The sequence below is a fragment of the Fonsecaea monophora genome (assembly GCF_001642475.1).
Source record: "Fonsecaea monophora strain CBS 269.37 chromosome Unknown Scaff74, whole genome shotgun sequence".
Classification (NCBI taxonomy): domain Eukaryota; kingdom Fungi; phylum Ascomycota; class Eurotiomycetes; order Chaetothyriales; family Herpotrichiellaceae; genus Fonsecaea; species Fonsecaea monophora.
Window position 1 is genome coordinate 1,261 of NW_019174005.1, and position 19,243 is coordinate 20,503.

At 52.0% G+C, this 19,243-nt stretch overlaps 3 protein-coding genes across 3 annotated transcripts; 2 read left to right on the top strand and 1 right to left on the bottom strand.

Moving 5' to 3' along the window:
• Positions 1–349: 349 nt before the first annotated feature.
• On the bottom strand, positions 350–961 carry AYO21_08466 (hypothetical protein; the record flags this gene model as incomplete). The annotated part of the gene is made up of 1 exon (XM_022658409.1): positions 350–961. The coding sequence occupies one exon, from the start codon at positions 959–961 to the stop codon at positions 350–352; it is 612 nt and encodes a 203-aa protein (XP_022509233.1).
• A 1,041-nt stretch (positions 962–2,002) lies between these two features.
• On the top strand, positions 2,003–8,397 carry AYO21_08467 (hypothetical protein; the record flags this gene model as incomplete). Its single annotated transcript, XM_022658410.1, has 8 exons — positions 2,003–2,311; positions 2,386–2,578; positions 2,633–5,205; positions 6,091–6,189; positions 6,254–6,355; positions 6,557–6,934; positions 7,023–7,884; positions 7,964–8,397. 8 exons carry the CDS (start codon positions 2,003–2,005, stop codon positions 8,395–8,397), a joined length of 4,950 nt encoding a protein of 1,649 aa, XP_022509234.1.
• Positions 8,398–12,245: 3,848 nt separating this feature from the next.
• Positions 12,246–12,851, top strand: AYO21_08468 (hypothetical protein; the record flags this gene model as incomplete). Its single annotated transcript, XM_022658411.1, has 1 exon — positions 12,246–12,851. The coding sequence occupies one exon, from the start codon at positions 12,246–12,248 to the stop codon at positions 12,849–12,851; it is 606 nt and encodes a 201-aa protein (XP_022509235.1).
• Between the last annotated feature and the right edge of the window lie 6,392 nt (positions 12,852–19,243).

The following is a 19,243-nucleotide window of genomic DNA, read 5'->3' on the forward strand; positions in this document are numbered from 1 at the left end:
ATCACACTTTGTACTCTATGGAAACTATCTACTCGTGTGGTATCTATCGACTCGTATGGAACCTATCTACTGGAAAGACAGTGTTGCACTTTTTGCAAAATCCTCCACACTGAGTCAGGCACCGGCATCTAGGTAGTGTCCTCTGTCCCGAAGCCCATCTCTTCATCTGCAGCTCTCTAGGTGGTCCCTTTCCTCCAGTCCATCCGCTCTGGCCCTCTGAGTCGTCAGTATTCGTGATTCAAAGCTGGTTGTTCGCGATGACAGTGGGTGCCACAGAGACCAGTCATCTGACCGCCGTCCCACACGTCCCAGCTAGTGTCCAACAGAGACTCTATCACATTCTGCCCAGCTAGAAGCTCGTGGGACCGGTCCTGTGGCCGTTCGCTGGGCTTGGACTTGGTGCCGTGTTCATGTTTGGCCGTGAGGCTTCATGGTTGAGTGAAGCGCGGCCGTTGCTATCTGGTCGAGATGTAGATTTCTTGACTTCCTCTCTTCCAGACTGCTTTGTCGCCTCCTTGACCAGGTAAGAAAATGCCTGATCTGGCTCGTTCTTCGTGGAGGCGCTGTTGACGGGGGCTTTGGCTGTCTGAACCGCATCCAGGGCCGGTTGGTGATGAGGCTCTGGCTTCGAAAGGCCGCCGTTGACGTGTTGCTCAATCGTGCGACCCGGTACTGCATGGTGGTTCTCTCTCCTTTGATTTGGAACATTTCCCTGTCGCTGGGCCAGTCTCTCTGCAAGCTTGGTCGGGAAGGTGCACGCGACTTTGATGGCATTCTCGTAGGCCAGGAGCTCGAGGTGCAACTCCAGGACCGACGGGTCGATGTGCAGAATGCGTGAGTCGGCATCCTTCTGTTGAAGATGGCTACTGAGCAGAGTGACCAAGTCGGTGCTTTTCAACTTGGCGGTAAATTGAGCAATGAATTTCTCCGTCAGATCATGGGGCGAGATTGCGTGCGCCATGGTTGATGGAGTTGTGGGCTGAGTTGAAGTATATAGATTGTTGTAAGATGATGATTTTCGAGGCAGCTATCGTTCAAAGAGGAGGAAATTGATGCCGAAGGAATGAGGTGTCGTATTGCAATATCGACACTGGATTTATAGATCCGGGGTACGTACCAAGACGAATACTCGGTCCACTGAGAGAAGAAGGGCGACCTCAACCCATTCTGCTGAGCCTCATCCATAGCCCATATGGGACCACGTCTTGTTCAGGTCCTTGGGCAGGCGCAGGCTAAGGACATTAACCAACACAGAGTATTCGGCCAGCTCATTCCCTCGATCCTCGTGTTTGGTGACGACGCAATCTCTCCGCGAAGAGGTCACCATCGAAAGAGGTGTGTGGGCGCAAAAGTGGTGAGGCTGAGAATGGATCAAGGCCGTCGCTTAAGGCTGATTTGTACATGCATTCGAAATCTGGCACGCTTCCTTCAAGATATTGGCTTGTCTTGAGGTGTTCCAGTGCGCTGTCAGTGCCAATCCCAAGCGGCGCCCCCTGCGGGATTGCTGCCTAAGGCGCAGTGCAGTGGGCGTTCATGCGGGAGGAGTATACTCACTTTTCATTGGGGGGGACAATAACTGGTCAAGTACCCCGAGCTGCAGTGCCACCTCAGAGGGTTGGTCCCTTAGCTTCTACCGCGAACTTCTTCAACGGTGATAGTATACCTCGTAGAGGGTGTGGACGCCAGCACATTGGGTTCACCGGTTCTACGGGCTCAATGCACGACGAGACAGGAATCCTCCCTTGAACTTGCCATCCCAGAGAAACCATTGTACTGCCGGGGCACCCTCATCAAAAGAAAAAGGTAACGTGTGGAACTATCAGGCTGTTTGCTCTGTCGGTAGTTCTCCTCCACATGTCAGAACAGTGAAGCGGTAGTCGACACTAACGGCCTGGAATTTCATGCCTCACTTTGGGAAGGATTGGAACTTTTGCAATGCCAGTCCTGCCAGTCCGTCTCCGTGTCGCTCTTCTACTTACCAAGGTCGTGTTGTCTGTGGGCAATGGCGCAGATGGTGCAAATGTCCCAAGTAGTTCAGCCTCACCGACCTCTCCCTCAGCCCCTGCAGATCTCGTTTGAACGTTTTCGTGCCACCCTCGGTGTTGACGAGCAAGCGCAGTTTCAACACACACAGTTCGAAGACGTTGTTTCCGAGGTCCAACGGCTGGAACGGAAGCAAGCGGCTTCCAGTCGCACCCGCAAGATCCAGTCCCGGATTGGACCCTTCCTGGACTTTCTCGAGCGGTATGGGCGAGCCCTGGACTCGGCGACGCAGGCGCGACCTGTACCATTCTCCCTCGTGTGGGGGTTGGTGAGAGCAGTGTTGGTGGTTCGTCCATTCCTCTACAATAGAACCACCGCTGGATAGTGTTGACGCAGTCTTAGGTTTCTTCAGCCCATTCCCAGTATCTGGAGAGGTTGATCCATGCAATCGAAGATATCAGCGATAAAGTCTCACTCTATGCCGAGTACGAGAAGCTTCTCAAGGGCCATGTTCGTTTCCAGGCCGCACTGGCAGAGGTATACTATGATACCCTGGTGTTTCTGCACAAAGCAAAGACTGTATTTTCCAAACGCGGTCAGTTGGTTCTGTTTTCTCGAAAAACCAGTCTCGGACGCTTACAGGTGGTAGGCCTCAGCTTGCTTTGGAGAAACGTCTGGCGAACGTTCGACCTTGATTTCCGTGACACTCTCAGAGCTCTTTCTCGACACACGCTCGTTTTAGATAACGAGATCGCGCTATCAAACGACACCAAAGTTGTTGACCTCTGGAAAGGGTATCTGGAGGCGCGGCAGAACATTTCGAGGTGGCTGTCTCCAGCCGATGCACAAGATGACTTCCTCAGAGAATCGAATCGGCGAATCTCGTCGTGCGGCCAATGGCTCCTTGATCACCATCTCTTCCGAGAGTGGTGCCAATCCATCGACAACCGCATCTTGTGGATTGTCGGACCACCAGGCTCGGGTAAGACGGTCCTAAGTACTTCCATAATCGAGCACATCCAAACCTCTCGAAATGCTCATGAGCTCAAACCTGTTGCCTTCTTTTACTGTTCCCAAAATTCTCAGCAGAACCGGACCACCATCTCCATCCTGGCCACCTTGATCGCACAAATAATAGCCCAGTTTGAAGACCTGCCAGAGGTGGTGCTCGAATCCTACAACAGGTCGACGAAATGCGCGAGGCCTCGACTTTCAATGGCCGACCAACCTCTCCTCCTCATCACGTCTCTCTGTGGCCTCCTAGATGAAATCTATATCTTGATAGATGGGTTAGACGAGGCCGAGAGCCCGGACGAGGTACTGCGGGACATCCTCGCACTCACCGGGTCTACAGTGACTATTCGCACCTTGATATTGAGCAGAGACTTACCTCGATTAACCAGGCGACTTGGTTCTCATCCACACTCCATCTTGAAAATAAAGTCGAGAGACACAAGAGCTGACATTGACATGTTCGTCACAAGTCAATTGTCCAAGCTCGACTTTGTTGATGCGGAATTGCATGACAAAATGTTTGCTAAACTCTCCCAAGGAGCAGATGGCATGTTCCTCTGGGCCAGCCTTCTTTTACAGTCTTTGACGTCAGCGACGAGCACCTACGATGCGATGGATATAATCTCCAACCACCCGGTGGGCTTGAATTTGACCTACAACGCCATCTTGGAACGATTCAAAACAAGGTCCCGCCAAAGTCAAAGGCTCACTAAGAGATTCTTGACCTGGATGTGTTGCGCCGCCCGCCCAGTCGGTTGGAATGAGTTGACAGCAGCCTTGGCTGTTGGCAGGATCGAAAAGATGCCATTTAAAGAGGCGATGCTGGAAATTTGCAGTCCTCTGGTTGAATACCTCCCAGACCAGGATATCTTCAGATTTGTACACATTTCCGTTCGGGAATTTCTGTTGGATGTGACCGAAGATCATTCTGCGCAAGAAAGTGACGACGGATCGAGCTTGCCCTTTCGAAAGGCAGATGGCCACTCTCATATTGCAAATGTATGTCTCAGGTACCTTCTCCAGGCTGCCGAGATGGAGACCAACCTCGCAACCGACGTCTTATTCCCGTTATCTGAATACGCCATGTCCTTCTGGGCGTACCACCTGGTACGATCCAGATATGAACCCGAGCTCGATGAGATGATGCACAGCTACTTGGCATGCCGTCGACGTCGCTTAAGCTGGATCGAGCGGCAACTGTTTGGTGAAGCATCAGTCTTCCCTTTGCAACACCTGGTCAAACTCCAAAAACAGCTCTGCAAATGGGCATCCGCGGGGCAGCGGGAGCGCGATGATCGCCTAGATTGGATTCGAGATGTTGAGCAGATCTTATTGGATGTAGAGAACGTCGAAGAACAGCAAGATTTCGGCTCAGAGACAGACAGCACCGGCAGAGCCAAGGTAACGTACTTTGAAAAGCTGATGGTCATCAGAGACCTCTCCCGAGAATATACCATGAGCAACAGGCTCGATCAAGGTGAGAGATGGATGACCGAGGCTCTGCGGAGGAAACAGGAATCTCCCCAGCAGGACGAGCTGTCGACGGTTTGGTTGTTGAACAGCTTGGGAATTATATACGACCAACAGCAGAAAGTCGAGCTGGCAGCTTCTACGCAAGAGAAGGCACTCGCGATCCAGGAGAAGCATCTGGGAACTAGCCATCCGGAAACAATCTGGACGGTCAACGAGCTTGGCCGTATGTATAGACACTTGAAGCGCACTCCAGACTCCATCTCGATGCATCTGCGAGCACTTGCCGTCTTGGAGACGTCTGGAGACGAATTGCAAGTGGCTTGGACCTTGAACACACTGGCACGAGCGTATCGACAACTGGGGGACCCCGTGACTGCAATATCACGCCACAGAGAGGCCATTGCCATTCAGGAGAAGCTCCTCGGTGCCGACCATCCTCACGTCCTCTGGGCCACGGCTGACATAGGCCGATGCTACCGCGACCAAGGAAGATTTGTCGAAAGTGCACAGCACCACCGCATCTGCCTTGAGGGACGGGAAAGAGTCCTGGGCATGGACCATCACGATACCCTTTGGGCAATCAACGACCTGGCCTTTGTCGTGGAGGAATTTGACAAAGTTGAAGCCAGGAAATTGCACCAGCAGGCATTAGCTGGCCAGACTCTTCTTCTCGGCGTCTCCCACCGTGACACGGTCTGGACTAGAGCGCAGATCGAGAAGCTTGAGGCTCAGATGGTTCGCTTGGAAGCAGGATAATGCACTGCAACCCGGCGGGTTTTGGATTTCCTTTTTCGTCTGGTTTTTTTTCGTGGGGCAGATTTTGGATTGTAGTATTTCAATCCATTCAGAGTATCCATTCAACAGACCAAAGGAGTACGAGTCGGGTCTCAAGGACCAGAATGGCCCTGGGAGGAAATGACACTTCCGATATGGATGCAAATCTCTCGAAGAGATCTCGGACGCGACATCGAGGCTAAACCCTGATTAGCTAGGCTACGAGCTAAAGCACCAGCCAATAACAAGATCCACAGAATCACGTAAACAAGTCGGCCCGCTCACCAAGGAAACTCTGCCGATGGGTCTGAGACCGAGGACAAAATAGGTACCAGCTCGCCTATAAGGAGTGCCCAGGCACCTAGGAACTTGTGCAGGTAAGGTGAGGAGCTAGGCCCCCCGCTACTTAGTGACCTTTTTCCCCCCTGTAGCTCAGCTAGCACAGCCCTGTCACTAAGCTGCAGGCTAAACCCCTCCTTGTCACCAGGGCTGGTGGAATGGTATGTCCCTCAGACCGTGGCCATCATCACAAGTTTTGTGAATTTCAGTAACTTGGTTCCCCCTTTAAAAGGGTTGTTCAACGTCCATCTGAAACTCCCTCTTCTCATCTCTACCTTGCTCTTCTCTTCCTCTTGAATCTTGACCAGCAACAGCATCTCAATCATGGGTGTAAGTACCATCATTCAGCTCATCTTCCCCCCCCTTGATCTGCCCCGCACCAATACCCATTCCTCCTCGTACCAGTTCATGCCCAAATCACCACCCTGTTCGCGCCTCTTCGCCTCATAACATGACTTGGTTTTGCAATCAATCAAGCTCACTCCTCCTAACTGATGACGTGTATAGCTGGCTTCGAAACTCGCCGCAGCACAGGCTGCATATCCCGGCGGTCCTCCTGTACCCGGCGGTGCCCCTCCCCCTGGAGGTGCTCCCGGTGGTGGCTACGTGAGCTAAAGACTGACCTTTGTAACAACTGACAAAGACTGACGTCGGCGGTTTTGTTGTCTAGCCTGGTCAGCAGCAATATCAAGCATATCCAGGTGGTCCTCCAGCTTCTGGCCCTGGTGCTGGTGCTGGAGCTGGTGCTGGGGCTCCCAGACCAGGTCAACCGGTAAGCGCGTTTCTAGTCATTTGCAATTAAATTTTATTTCACCCAATTCCACCCAAATCACCTTTTGGTTGCGTCATCCCGTCCTGCGCTGCGCCGGCCATACCGCACACCATTTTATCCTTCTTCAACCTCCTGTCTCCATCTCGACACTTTTTCCATCCGCCGACCTCAGAAGTATTCCTCTTGCAAAACATGAGCAAGTTCTCTCGCATCGCGCAGCAAACTCAGCCAGGAGCTGCATATCCTGGTGCACCAACCCCGCAGCCACCGTACCCCTCTCAACCGCCGTATCAGCAGCAACAGCCACAACCGCCTCCGTCACCTTATAATCAGCCTGCGGTTCCTCCTCGACCTAGTGCATCTCCTCAACCTTACCAGCCTCCGCAGTGGCAAGCGCCTCAACAGCAATCGCAACAGCCGCCGTATGGTCAACAGCTAGGTGTCCCCCAGCAGCAGGGGGGGTATCAGTCACCGCAGCCAGCATATCAATCCTATCAATCGCAGTATCAACAACCACAGAATCAATACGGACAACAGCAGTACCAGCAGCAGCAGCAACCAACTGGTGGATATGGATATGTTCGTTCCTACACATTGCACTCTTGCCTCTTGCCCATACCTGCATGGTCTTTCTTGAGCCATCATACTAACATTCCTTTGTCGTTAGGGACAACAACCTCCATACCCTGGCGGCCCCTCTCCTGGTGGTCCTCCTCAACAATATGGCGGCGGCCCTCCCCCTCAGCAGTACGGCGGTGCTCCCCCTGGTGGCGCCCCCGGCGGCCCGCCTGTAGCTCCGGTCGGTAATGTGGGCGCCTACAAGCAACTTCTCCAAGCCACCATTCAAGAGAAAGGACTTCAGAATTTCTACCCACCAGGCCATCCCATGCTCGACCAGATCGCTAACCGCGCCGCTCAACAAGTCGCTCAGTTGGCCGCGGCCTGGAGGATCTCTCCTGAAATAGCCTCGGACATTGTCAAGTTGGCCCTGTACGACGTGATCTTGTACATTGATGACAGTGGATCCATGCAATTCGAAGAGAATGGAGAACGTATTGATGACCTCAAGTTGATATTGTCACGTGTCGCATTTGCCACCTCCCTCTTCGACGACGATGGCATTCAAGTCCGCTTCATGAACTCTCCTGACCAGGGCAACAACATTCGCAATGAGCAGCAAGTCAATGAGATGATTGCGCGTACCCGCTTTTCTGGCCTCACACCCATGGGTCGCGAATTACAAAACAAGATCCTCGGACCTCTTGTACTGGAGAATGCCCGACGTGGGACCTTGCGCAAGCCCGTGTTGGTCATCACCATCACCGATGGTCAACCTACGGGCGAAAGCTCGTCCGATGTGGCTAAGATCATTGCGGCGGCATCGAGCGAGTTGGCGCGCAATCCGCGGTACGGCAAGGGAGCGTTGGCATTCCAGTTTGCACAAGTCGGCAATGACCTGAAAGCGAGAGAGTTTCTGGGAAAACTCGATGAAGAGCCTACTATCGGTGACATCATTGATTGCACATCCAGTATGTATTTACCTCGGGAGCAGCTCCAAACTGGACTGCAGAGCAGAAGGGCTTTTCTTGCTGACGTGACGATCTACAGACTACGAAGTCGAAGCTGACGAGATGTCTCGTGCTAATCCACCTGTCCAGTTGTCCCCCGAACTCTGGCTTATCAAACTCCTCCTCGGTAGTATCGACTCGAGCTACGACACCAAAGACGAGAAAGCTGGTGCGAGACCTCCTCAAGGTGGCCCTGGCGGCTATGGAGGACCTCCAGGCGGTGGTTATGGTGCTCCACCTCCGGGACAATATGGAGGTGCTCCAGGCGGCGGGTATGGACAACCTCAAGGCGGTTACGGTGGTCCTCCCGGTCAAGGTGGCTATCCCCCACAGCAGGGCGGCTACGGCCAGCCTCAAGGTGGCTATGGAGGACAGCAACCGGGCGGTTATGGACGACCTCCGCAAGGTGGACCACAGGGAGGCTATCCCCCACAACAGGGTGGCTACGGTGCACCACCACCACCAAGATACTAGGCTGGGTCATGAGACGCTGGGAGGATGGGCATGCGACGCTCCCAGACAGACCCATGAGATATTGGTTGTCTAGCGCGTTTGTGGTTGATGCCATCCATGAGTCCTGTTTACGAGCACCATGCGCAGGAATGTAACTCACAGACAGTCCTTGGTTCCAAAAAAAAAAACGATCAGACCTGACCAACGAAGAAATGTGGTTGGCTGTTGACAGAGCAGCAGAGCAGCAGAGAAAATAGTGTCGATAGCTGAATACCTAGCCAGTAGGCAGTAGGTAAGGTACCTTAGCTAGCCAGCTAAGCAAAGCAGAGCAAAGCACATCCACTCAAGTTTGATATTTCATCACAGCCACTGCCGGCGGAGACGTGCAAGGCTACGTCCGTACGCACGCCGTTGGAATATGTTCACGTACATTGATCTGCCATCCGGAATCGAGGCCCATGTATATGTGTATATGTGTATATATATACATGCGACGGTGCTGCGTGCGGGCGTAGGGGTGGAGGGTGAGCGGCGTAGATCATGATCATGATCACGATATCTATCTGGCAGCCTCGCATGGACGAAACAGAAGTATCTCTCTCTCTCTGTGTGTATGTGTATGTGTAGACACAGTGTATATCTTTCCCGCCATCACTGTCTAATATCCATCGATCCAGCTGTTCATTTATCCGTCCCGAGAAACTTCAGTATTTCCTTTTTACCTGTTGTTTGTTTGTTCTCGGTCGATTGTGGATGATGTCCGAGGAAGAAGAGGCAGGAGGAAGTGAAGGAGAAGGAGGAGGAGGAAGAGGGGAGGAAGAGGAAGACAAACAAATCCATTTCGAGGTCCGAGATTCGATGTCCAAAAGACCCAATCCTTTCCGCACTGCTCTGCTCTGCTCTGTTCAGTTTTCCCCTGTTCCCTTTCCCTTAGGGGAATGGGAAATATCAAGGACACGTGCAGCAGGATAGCATTTCCAACTTCAACTCCCCAAAAAGACTCGGGGCCGGATTTTCCTCCTTCTCTGCAAACATCCTCACTTGGGTTCCCCTGTGTAAACGAGCGAGCAGCGGTGAAGGCAAGATGCAGGAACAGGAGGGGGGTGGGTAGGTGGCTGGGGCATCACGTCGTGTAACCGGATCCACGCAAAATGCGGTCGGTCAGTCAGTCAGTGATGGGTTGCGATGGCATTACTGTGGCAGTATTTCCCCTTGCAGATAAACCGGCATCGGGTATTGTCGTCTTTGTGTCACCACCTGCGCTGTCCGCTGTCCCTTGTCCATTGTAGGCAGACATGGGGATGCCATTTTTCATCACTCGGGGATCATGTACCTGGGTCGGGCTTTTTTTACGACCCAATGTTTGTTGGGGCGAGATGCAATGAGTCTTTTCCGTCGCACATGCCTTGATATCTCGGCCTTCACCGGGTATCCTCGATGCGGTTTCGGGGTGGTTCGTAAAAGTTGTGTCTGCAGCTGCGTCTGGGCAGGGTAAACGAGAGTTTGACAAGTTCCCCAAAATGCTTTGGTGAGAACAGGAGTCAGATAGACCTTGAGCATCTTAGCGAACATCATTGTCTGGACCGTCAACAAGCTCTTCCTCATGGCTCAACGACGAACCCCTGCGTCGCAGGTAAGGAGCAGCATCCGGAACTTCCCAGTATCAGACGGAAGTCAATTCCCTAGTACCTACCTCTCTGAGATTGAAATGGCCTAGAGATTGTTCTGGAACATTTTCGATCTAGGCTGTGGTCAAACCATGTTCTCCTGAAACCATAACATTCAAGAAGTGGACTCGCTGCACTTGGCCTCCCCCTTACTGCATGTCACTCAAGGCCCCAGGGGAATGACTCAGAAGGCTGTTTTTGCGTAGTACAGGGTGTGACGGTGGCACCGATAAACAAGGACACGAGACGCGGTTCATACGCCAGGCAATGTTGACATGTCGTTAGCCGGTTCGTATAGATTCTTGTATGCTACCCCGGGTTCAGTCTGCCATGTACATTTCAAGCTCTTTATCACCAGAGAGGCATGATTACTTCTTCCACCATACCTGTGTCCACCTCGCTTCGAGTGGCTAAGGACGGCAGCTGAGATAGCTGAATGTTTTGAGGTGCCGAGACAGGGACCGAGCAAAGGATGCATGACGATACAGACAATCTCGATGCGGAAAGCAATAACACACCGGTCTTAAACGAGGTAGGAGGGCTTGAGGGGCAACAGCAAGTTCTAAGTGGAGCGAGGAAGTAGGGCTGACAGAGAGCGGAGAAGGGTACCCGCAATAGCGGCAGCACCCACGGAAGTTGGCGTACGGGATAAGATCTGAGTCCGAAAGGCAAGGTGCTGTGTGACTGCGGCCCTAGCTCTTCAGGGATCCAGGACAGGTATCATTAGGAGAATACTTCAGAGAAGGCAAAGATTGTGTGATGCGCAGGACTGAAGCCAACAAAAGATGAGCCGGGGGATGAAAATATCGTCACTGCGGTTGACGCCTTCCGAGGAAAAAGCGGCACAAGGTCTGCGGCATGAGGTATGGTGCGGCTGGACCCTGGGAAGGTTTGAGGGCTGCCTCACTAGTTGGGCTGCTGGAGGGGCTGGAGGTTTGCAGGATGATCATGGGAGATACTGAGTTTGTGGATTCGCATTGTCCTCAGACGGAACAGTGCTGAGTGAAGGAATTCGACCAGATACAGAACCGGTCGAGAATGAGGCAAAGTGTTTTGATCCCGGACGTAATCAGTCATAATACCGGGGGGGGAAGAATGAATTGGCGACATGGCGATAAAGAGACCAAGAGTGAGGACCAGAGTGAGGGAGAAGGTGAGGGCTGAGTGAGGTGAGCGAAAAGGGAAGAGAGTCTTTACCAAATGGACTGTTCCGGAGACGCTACCTGCAGATGACTAACCTTGAGCTGCTTTAATCCACTCGACTCACCGCCGTCTGTGGCCGTGGAATCTGCCTAGCCATCACCGAGTAACCACAAATGAACCCCGGGGCTGCACGTCACAGAGGCACAAGGCCACCAGGGCTGCCCGGGGTGAACTTTACGGGCACCGGTTGAACCAGTCACGACGCTTAGCGAGACCAGGAAGGGGCTGCTCCTAGTCAAGGATCGCCCTTGATCTCTGGGTGGCTTGCTGGAGGCTTGCTAGGCTTGCTTCGCTTTTCGAGGCCCCTAGCCACCCAACTTGACCGCTAAGTGGTTGGGCATTTGTGCCCTTTGGCCCTTGGGGTCCTTTTGTCCTTTTGCTCCTACTTGTAAATTCCCCACTAATTTCTCTTCTCGGGACAAGTGACCAACACCACCATCCACCATGGCACCATCTGCTGTCACCACCGTCACTCTTGTCTCGCTCACCGTCAAAAGCTGGTGCCCGCATTCTCGCATTCACGCCCATCCCTGTCTCTCCACGTGGTGGCATCCGCGAACAATGATTCCCATTCGACTCAGCACAATGTGACCTGGATGCCACCATCCCTTGTTTGGGGGTTCAGATGCGTGGCTGCATTTTGATCCTGACTGTCCATCCAGGGTTCCAACGGTGAGTGAGTCCAGAGTCACCTGCTTACCTCCACCTGAATCTGATGTTCCAAATGAACCAGGGGCTAAGGTAGTCATCATATTAAACCTCCGAAAGTGAGATTCGCATATTATATCTTGCCCTTCCCATCCCGCCTCGTCGTTTTCCTCCCTGCCATGCAACAGAAGATCGACAGCTATCCACCCAGTCTCGTGTCCCCAGCTCCTACATCTCAGACATCAAATCTGCTCGAATTCCATGACCCCTCGACCGTCTCCTTCAAGACAATTATCTATATCAGCAACTCTGTCGGACACTCCCATCAATAACCTTTCAACACACAACACAATGCCTTCAAGCTGCAAATCAAAGACGGCGATCTTGAGGGGTCTCCGGCCCATGGTGTCTACCCAACAACAGCTGGCAGCCACCCAGACAGTCCTCTCGTCGGCATGTGTAGAAGAATGCATCTACTGTGATATTTGGAAACTGGCAACACTGATCGCCTCTCATTCTCCCCTGTCGGCTCGCTACAATCTCACTACCGGCACACCTACAAATTCACCCATCTCTTCGGCACCATCCAGCCCTGTGGCTTCGTCACCCATTGCCCAATCCTCGAGCCCATATGGATCCATCATCTCAGCCTCGAAGCGAATCGAAGCCCAGTTTCAGACTCAACGATCCAAGCTCAATTCCATTCTCAGTATCTGCAGAGTCACTGGGGTGGATGCCACTGAAGGCCTGAGGTTAGCTCATGACCGATGTGCTACCGCGGTGGAGGACTTGCTCGACCAGGAAGAGGACTTGGAGGAGGAACTCCTGCGAGATCTCCAGGAACAGCAATACGACTACTCGTACAGCTACGATACACAATACGCCTATTCGAGTGGCCCGGGCGCATATGGCTATACGTACGAGAGAAGACCCAGTATGGTACACGTGACGCACTAAACAGTGCCATGTCTTCTTGTACCATTACTTATTACGACAAGCAATTCTCGGGGGATGTGGGCACACGGCCTGGATAGCGACAAAAGCGAAATGAGCGATTTATTCAAGCACACAAGGGAGCAGGTTTTCCTATGTTTTGAAGGGGGAGGTATTCTTAGCGTCTCCAGAAACCAGACTGGAGACTGGAGAGACCTATGTACCGGTAGCAGCAGCCTGCTTCGGAAGGCCATGGTCCACACAATGATGAATTCGATAATGATACCCATGTATAACAGCTAGTACACGATCAATCAGACAAGATTTTGCTCAACGCTGTTCTCTGTTCAAACTCGCATGGTCTCAGTTATTTCCGTCTTTGTAGGCTATGGTCCCATGTAACGTATAACGTGTAACCGCAACACTCGAGAGATCAGCAGCCAGCAGCGCAAGTTTTTAGACTTTCTTTCATCGTCAGCTGCCTGGCCGGCGATACAGGATCCAGTAATCCGGAAGCCAAGTATCCAGCGGGAGCCCAGCTCGCAAAGAAGTTTGTTACTCGGTATGTTACATGTCCCCCAGGTAGCCAGGTACACGCTCTTCGCAAGATGGCGGCAACCTTGTGGAGCGTAGACTTGCCTCATCAGGGCCAAGTTTGGAGGTGGATCCACGAATGATGAGTCGACGATGATGATGATGATGGATTGGGGGGGCTAAGCGAGATCGTTCGTGTTTGGCTCTTGCCAGGTGAGAGATTCTTCCTCGCGCCCTCTACCGCATCTTGCCTAGTGTCTCCCTGTCTCTCCCTCTTACACACAAACCCATTTCATTTCTCCCTTTGTTTTTCTCTCTCCAGAAACCTTATGCTGCAGAACTTCTTCTCCCTTACTTTATTTTTCTCCCTATACCTGCAGCTATAGCTTGCAGCAATCGACAAGTTTGCTAGCTAACTAGCTAGACCCACGGAGAAAAAGTTCTCAAAGTTTCAGCCACTTGTTGTCGATCCAACCGAAGTTCGCAAATCGAGTTTGCGGTCCGTCGTCGGGCCAATTCGAGAGTTTTGGCCCCACCATCGCAAGCCCTACGAGGATCAAGCACGAAGAAACGAAGGACAAAGGAAGTTTCTGGGGGCTGGGCTGTACGGGAAATTTGACCTCCCATTGGCCTACGCGGTGAGATCTTTAACTTCTCCCCTGCCCTGTTCCCCCGCTGCCTGTCCTGACTTTCTCCCCCCTTTTTTTCACTCTCTTTGGTGAGATTAGTGTAGTTCATCATGCTTTTTAACCTTGTAGGACTCCGGAATTCCGCTAAAGGGGAGAAAAAAAGGGTTTTGTCTCCTTCTGGAAGCTGCCTATCACCCTCAATTACCATACGAGACGATCTCTCATCTCCATGTGACGCAATCTATCATGGTTCAATACCAACACGGACGCGGGCTTGGATTCTTCATCAAAAACCCTACTTGCCCGACCCAAGTACATCGTTACTTTATTCTGCATGCATGGACAGATCTAGGCCTTGGATGATGATGATCAGACAGACTCCCATTACAGATCACAAGAGAACCTTGAGCCATAATACTCTGTACATTCTGAGAGAGTCTTTTTCTTTGTTTCTCCTGACGGGAAGTGTCATGTTGATCTTCACATGTTCATATTGAGAAAGAATGTCTTTTCCGGTATCGGCAGGGCAGTGCACGGCAGGGCAAGGGCTCAATGGACAGAGGTTGGTAGAACTATTGGCCCTCTTGGCGAGAGATTTTTACCAAGTACTCGGTACTCGTAGGCAAGTTAGCTCCTACTTGGTACACCCTCTAGGTACCATGTTACGGGCGTAACTACAGGTAGATCCTACGATCAGCAAGTAAGTCCGTCCTTGTTCGCAGCATCAGCATGAAGCGGTGCAGCGGTGCAGCTACTGGTGTATGAGTAAAAACGGCAAGTTATTGGCTGTTGCTCGGCACCTTCGGTAACGGGTTATTATTCCTTGTGTACGGAGTTACTTGTTTGTACTTACTCATGAGTTGCAGAACATTGAGAAATGAACTAGCACTAGTGAACGGGGATCCATTTTGTTCCAATAATGCATGCAAGGCGTGCGGAATGCGTCGGCAATCTACCTACGGAGAATGAGGTACGTGTGTGGCTTTTCCATTATCATCATCATCATGTACACCTACGAGGTGCAAGTATCGAATATGTACTCCGTAAGTCAGTACACTACAAAGGGACACTTACAGTATGTACGAGGTATGTAAGTACCCTTTGCCCTTCAAAGTGCTCGGTGTGCCGGTCGGTACAAGCATGGGCGAACTGCTCACGGCGAGTGCTCGGTATTCCGTCTCTGGGACCAGGTACCAGGTACCAGGTTCTAGGTATTTGGTAGCTGGAAGTGACATGATCACAGCCATGATGATTAGAACATCCTTTGGTGGATATTACTCGTTCACGGTACCCGAGGTGGGAATACCCAGTACACGGGCATGGATTGGATTGGATTGGAGACCCCTTGTCTAGTCATCACAACCAACCCATCCTATCATCCCTCCCTTCATCGTGCTAGGTCCCCCAGTCCATCTTGTCCACCAATCACCTTCCCATAAACCCGATGCATAATAATCACCCGGGACAAAACCGAATGTGGTTAAAACTATTACTTTCAAAAGGGGCCCCCCTTTGGGCCACTCTGTGTGTTGTGTGTGTGCCCCGCGAAAGAACGAATTCGACCCTTTTTCCCGCTTTGTCTGCGGCCCTGTGGTGTGGTGTGTTTGCTGCGGTCACGGAGAGCGGTCCGCACCTCGGAGATCTACTTTGCCGTCGTGGCGGTGGTGGTGTTGTACCTGCTAAGTCATCGCTTGTGAATGTACGGTGTCGTGTGGCGTGGGGCATGTGGCGTATGGCGGCGAGGGAAATCGATTCCTTACAAAGTAATGTATGAAGGTACGAGTTAGGCAATATGTTCTCGGTACATGGTCAACCCAAACATGGGAATTCCAAACCCCGAATCCGAGAAGTTTGTCCGCGACTAACTACCTTGCTACCTTGCTGCCTTGGGCATTGCCTTGTTGTCGGTCATATTCATCGGTGTTTTCGGACTTTTATATCCTCGCTGCTTTCGCGCCTTCGTTCAATCTCGGATTCAAACGATTCTACTCATACCAGTGCGGAGGTATGTAGTAGTAATCCTTTCACTGCTAAAGGTCAGGACGATCAGGACAGTCGGACGTCCGCTCAGGCCTACTGGAGCACCCCTCAGTGGCCCTCTGCTTGGTCTTACATACTCGGTACATACCTTGATAAACTTTTGAAAAACCCGTTGTCGGCCCCCCCACACTGTCGAAGGGATCAAGGACCTACTTGCGGGTAGGTGCCCATCTTATGCTTATGTGTCGATACAGTAGCTTGGGGTGCTTGGGGGTGCTTGGCTCCTCTCATCGTCACTATCTATCTACCCACCTAGGTTATCTAGAGTACCTACTCGTACCAGTACTTGTCTACCGAGTACTTACACACTTGTACCGTATGTAGTGTTTGACCCCTGGACGGATAAATGTGGAGTTGGAGAGTGAGTTTACTGATTTCCTTGCCTTGGTGTCGTGAGACCTCATAACTACCAGTTCTCCGTTGTGGTCCACATGGTCACACAACCAAGTGTGATGTAGCCCGTTGAGGAAGTCTGTGGGGATGATGATCTGCTTGCACAAGTGGCACACACCTCGCTCCGAAGGTACTTAGGTCGTTCCGGGCGGTGTACCGAGTACGAGTTTCTTGGTGGTGGTGGTTGATGTGGGGGAGGTGGATATATCCCGTCAGCTGAAGTAATACGCATCTTTTGGCGCTGGTGCTCTGCCAGGTACGCTTGTTAGTGCCTGGAGACTATGTAGTACTTTCCGCCATGGTACAAGTGTCGGCACTTGAAGACGGAGAAACGGTTTCTTGACAAATTGTTGAAGTGCACAACGATTGAAAGCTTTGGTTCTTCGGTCGCGGTAGCAATAACTAAGTAGCCACCACCACCTTCCCCACTATGTACTTCTCCCACCGCCATGGCCAGTGCCCTGCCCTTACGACCTCCATCCGCCTACTAGTTCCTTGCTATGTTAGTGGCGCAGTCTTACGGTCAAGGGCACGATGCGAGAGAACTCCGTTCCCTCCAAAGAAAGGATCAAGCTTCTCGTGGAGTGCTTCCCGAGCCGAAGAGCCGCGACCTTTCTTCGTCGGTGAGAAACATCCCCAAAGCTGTGGCTTGTCCCTGAATGGGAAGCCAGGAGTCCGCATTCGAACAGGGACGGGGGTATCGCCTCTTTCAGGTTGATTTGTGCATCAGCGTGCCGATTGATCCTGCGAACCTCTGCACTTGCGACCTGGTGAGAGTGGCTAGGACCTTCCTGGCGTGTGTGTCAAGCTGCTCTTTGCCCGGGACCTTCTTTCAACTCCCCCTCCAACATTGCTAACACGGTACCTTGGGTTGGAGCAAGCCCTGTCTACTTAGGTACGGCCATGTCGAACGATGGATCGGATGTTCCCCATTTGGTTTCAGCGGACTCTAGCAGAGCGTTGAATAGGTACGTAGCTGTGAGGAAGGCTTTAGTAAGTAAACGTCGCAGGATGCTGCTCTGGGTGTCCTTGAGGGAAGGCAGACCTTACACAAACTTCAGCCAACATCCTTGAATCTGAAGGCCTTGCACTGCCCCAAAATCCTGTTTCTTCTGTCAGAGGAGAATGCGGGCAAAAAGGAAAGGCCCTCAACTGCCGTTGAGAGTGCTTGAGTAGCCGGCGGGCGGTGTCTGGTGCTGCGATTTGTCAACATCCTCCACTACTGCGCACTCGAGGTATTGATTCATACTTTTGTCTATTGCAGTGTTTGAAGAGTGCTCGAGGTCGGCCAGCAGGAGCCTTGTTTCCAGACCAGACGTTGCAAGTTAGTGCGGTCAGTCTCTTCCAAGAACCCGGCTGAATACATGTCGCTGTTGAGAAGGAGTCAGCCCATGTTCATGCACACCAACACCGACTCTTTGGATACAAAGAGTTCAGCCGAGCACCAGTCCCACAGACCGCGTACTGTACCGCAAGCAGTCAGATCAGGAGACGCCCGCCGAGTCCGCGGATCAACAGCCTGTCAAACGTATCCCTTCACAGATACATTTTGGCACGAGTACGGAAAAGATGGAGATTGGTCGGATCGCGCAAAAATCCCATCTACACAGGAGCCAACAAACATGAGATCAAGGTGGCAGAGCATGGAGGTAGATGATGAGACAAGAATGAGATGCCACCATATTTGCGCCAATCAGATTGTTTGCACGACCGCGACGAAGAAGGAGGAAGACCCTCCTGGATAAGAAGAAGCACTAGAAGAGGTCTTCGTGTTCGGACAAAGGTACGTCTTCGAGTACGAGGAAATGGGTATCCTCTGCTGCCAAACGCCCCAGCCAACAAAACCCCTATTGAAGCATCCCCAATACGCTCAACGATACGTCTCTCGATCTCTCGATGTTAACATAACCTTCTAGAGTACAACCTGTAAAGGCACAACTTTGGGCACGCCAACAGGCATTACTGATGAAGAATTAAACATTCAGCTCGCAAAGGCATATGAACAGTATGTTAGTCCTGAGCTATTTAGGCTACCAGTTCAACAGACCTAACTCGTCCATATAGGAAGAAGCAGGCATTTTGGGAGGAAATCGGTCAAGTCTTGAATAAGCCTTGGCAAATTGTGGAATACATGCACTGGCAGATGGGCAAAAGGGACATTGAACAACTTGCTGGAGAGGAAGAACCCTCTTCGGAGAGCTTTGTTCCAGGATTACCTACTTGGGTGCTACAATTGCCAGGTGTGGAAGCCATGATGGCTGGAGCCACGGTAAATCCGTATTCGCATATGGATCATCCGCCTTATTGAGGATGGTATGAAACTGAGGAATAAGACAAAGTAGGCCATGGCAGCCTGCAAACTTCAGCGACGAAGCGCTCGACGACGTCAGAAGCGAGAGGTCATACCTCGGACTCACCGCATGGAATGGTGGGGGGATCGTTAGGGTTCCGTCACCATCGCACGGATTATTATTGGGAGTCAGGCAGCCAGGGCGCGGAGACAACTGATGGTCTCTGAGGGAGGGGCATGGGGTCGAGCGGAAGGGCGGTAGGGTCAGGTTGCTGGTATGGGTGGACCGCATCTTCAACAGAGCCTCAAATGGGCAGGGAAAAGGGTTCAGTATGGGAACAACATGGCACGTTCTTTACGAAGCGCTACGAACGGCACGGCAAGGAAAAAGCAACGGGCCTCTACCTTGGTACTGATAGTATGGAACTGAGGAATATAACAAAATAGTCCATGGCAGTCTCATACCCTGGGTAATATTACCACTCTGTGAGGCACAATGCTGAGGCTACTGCCATTGACACTGTATTCGT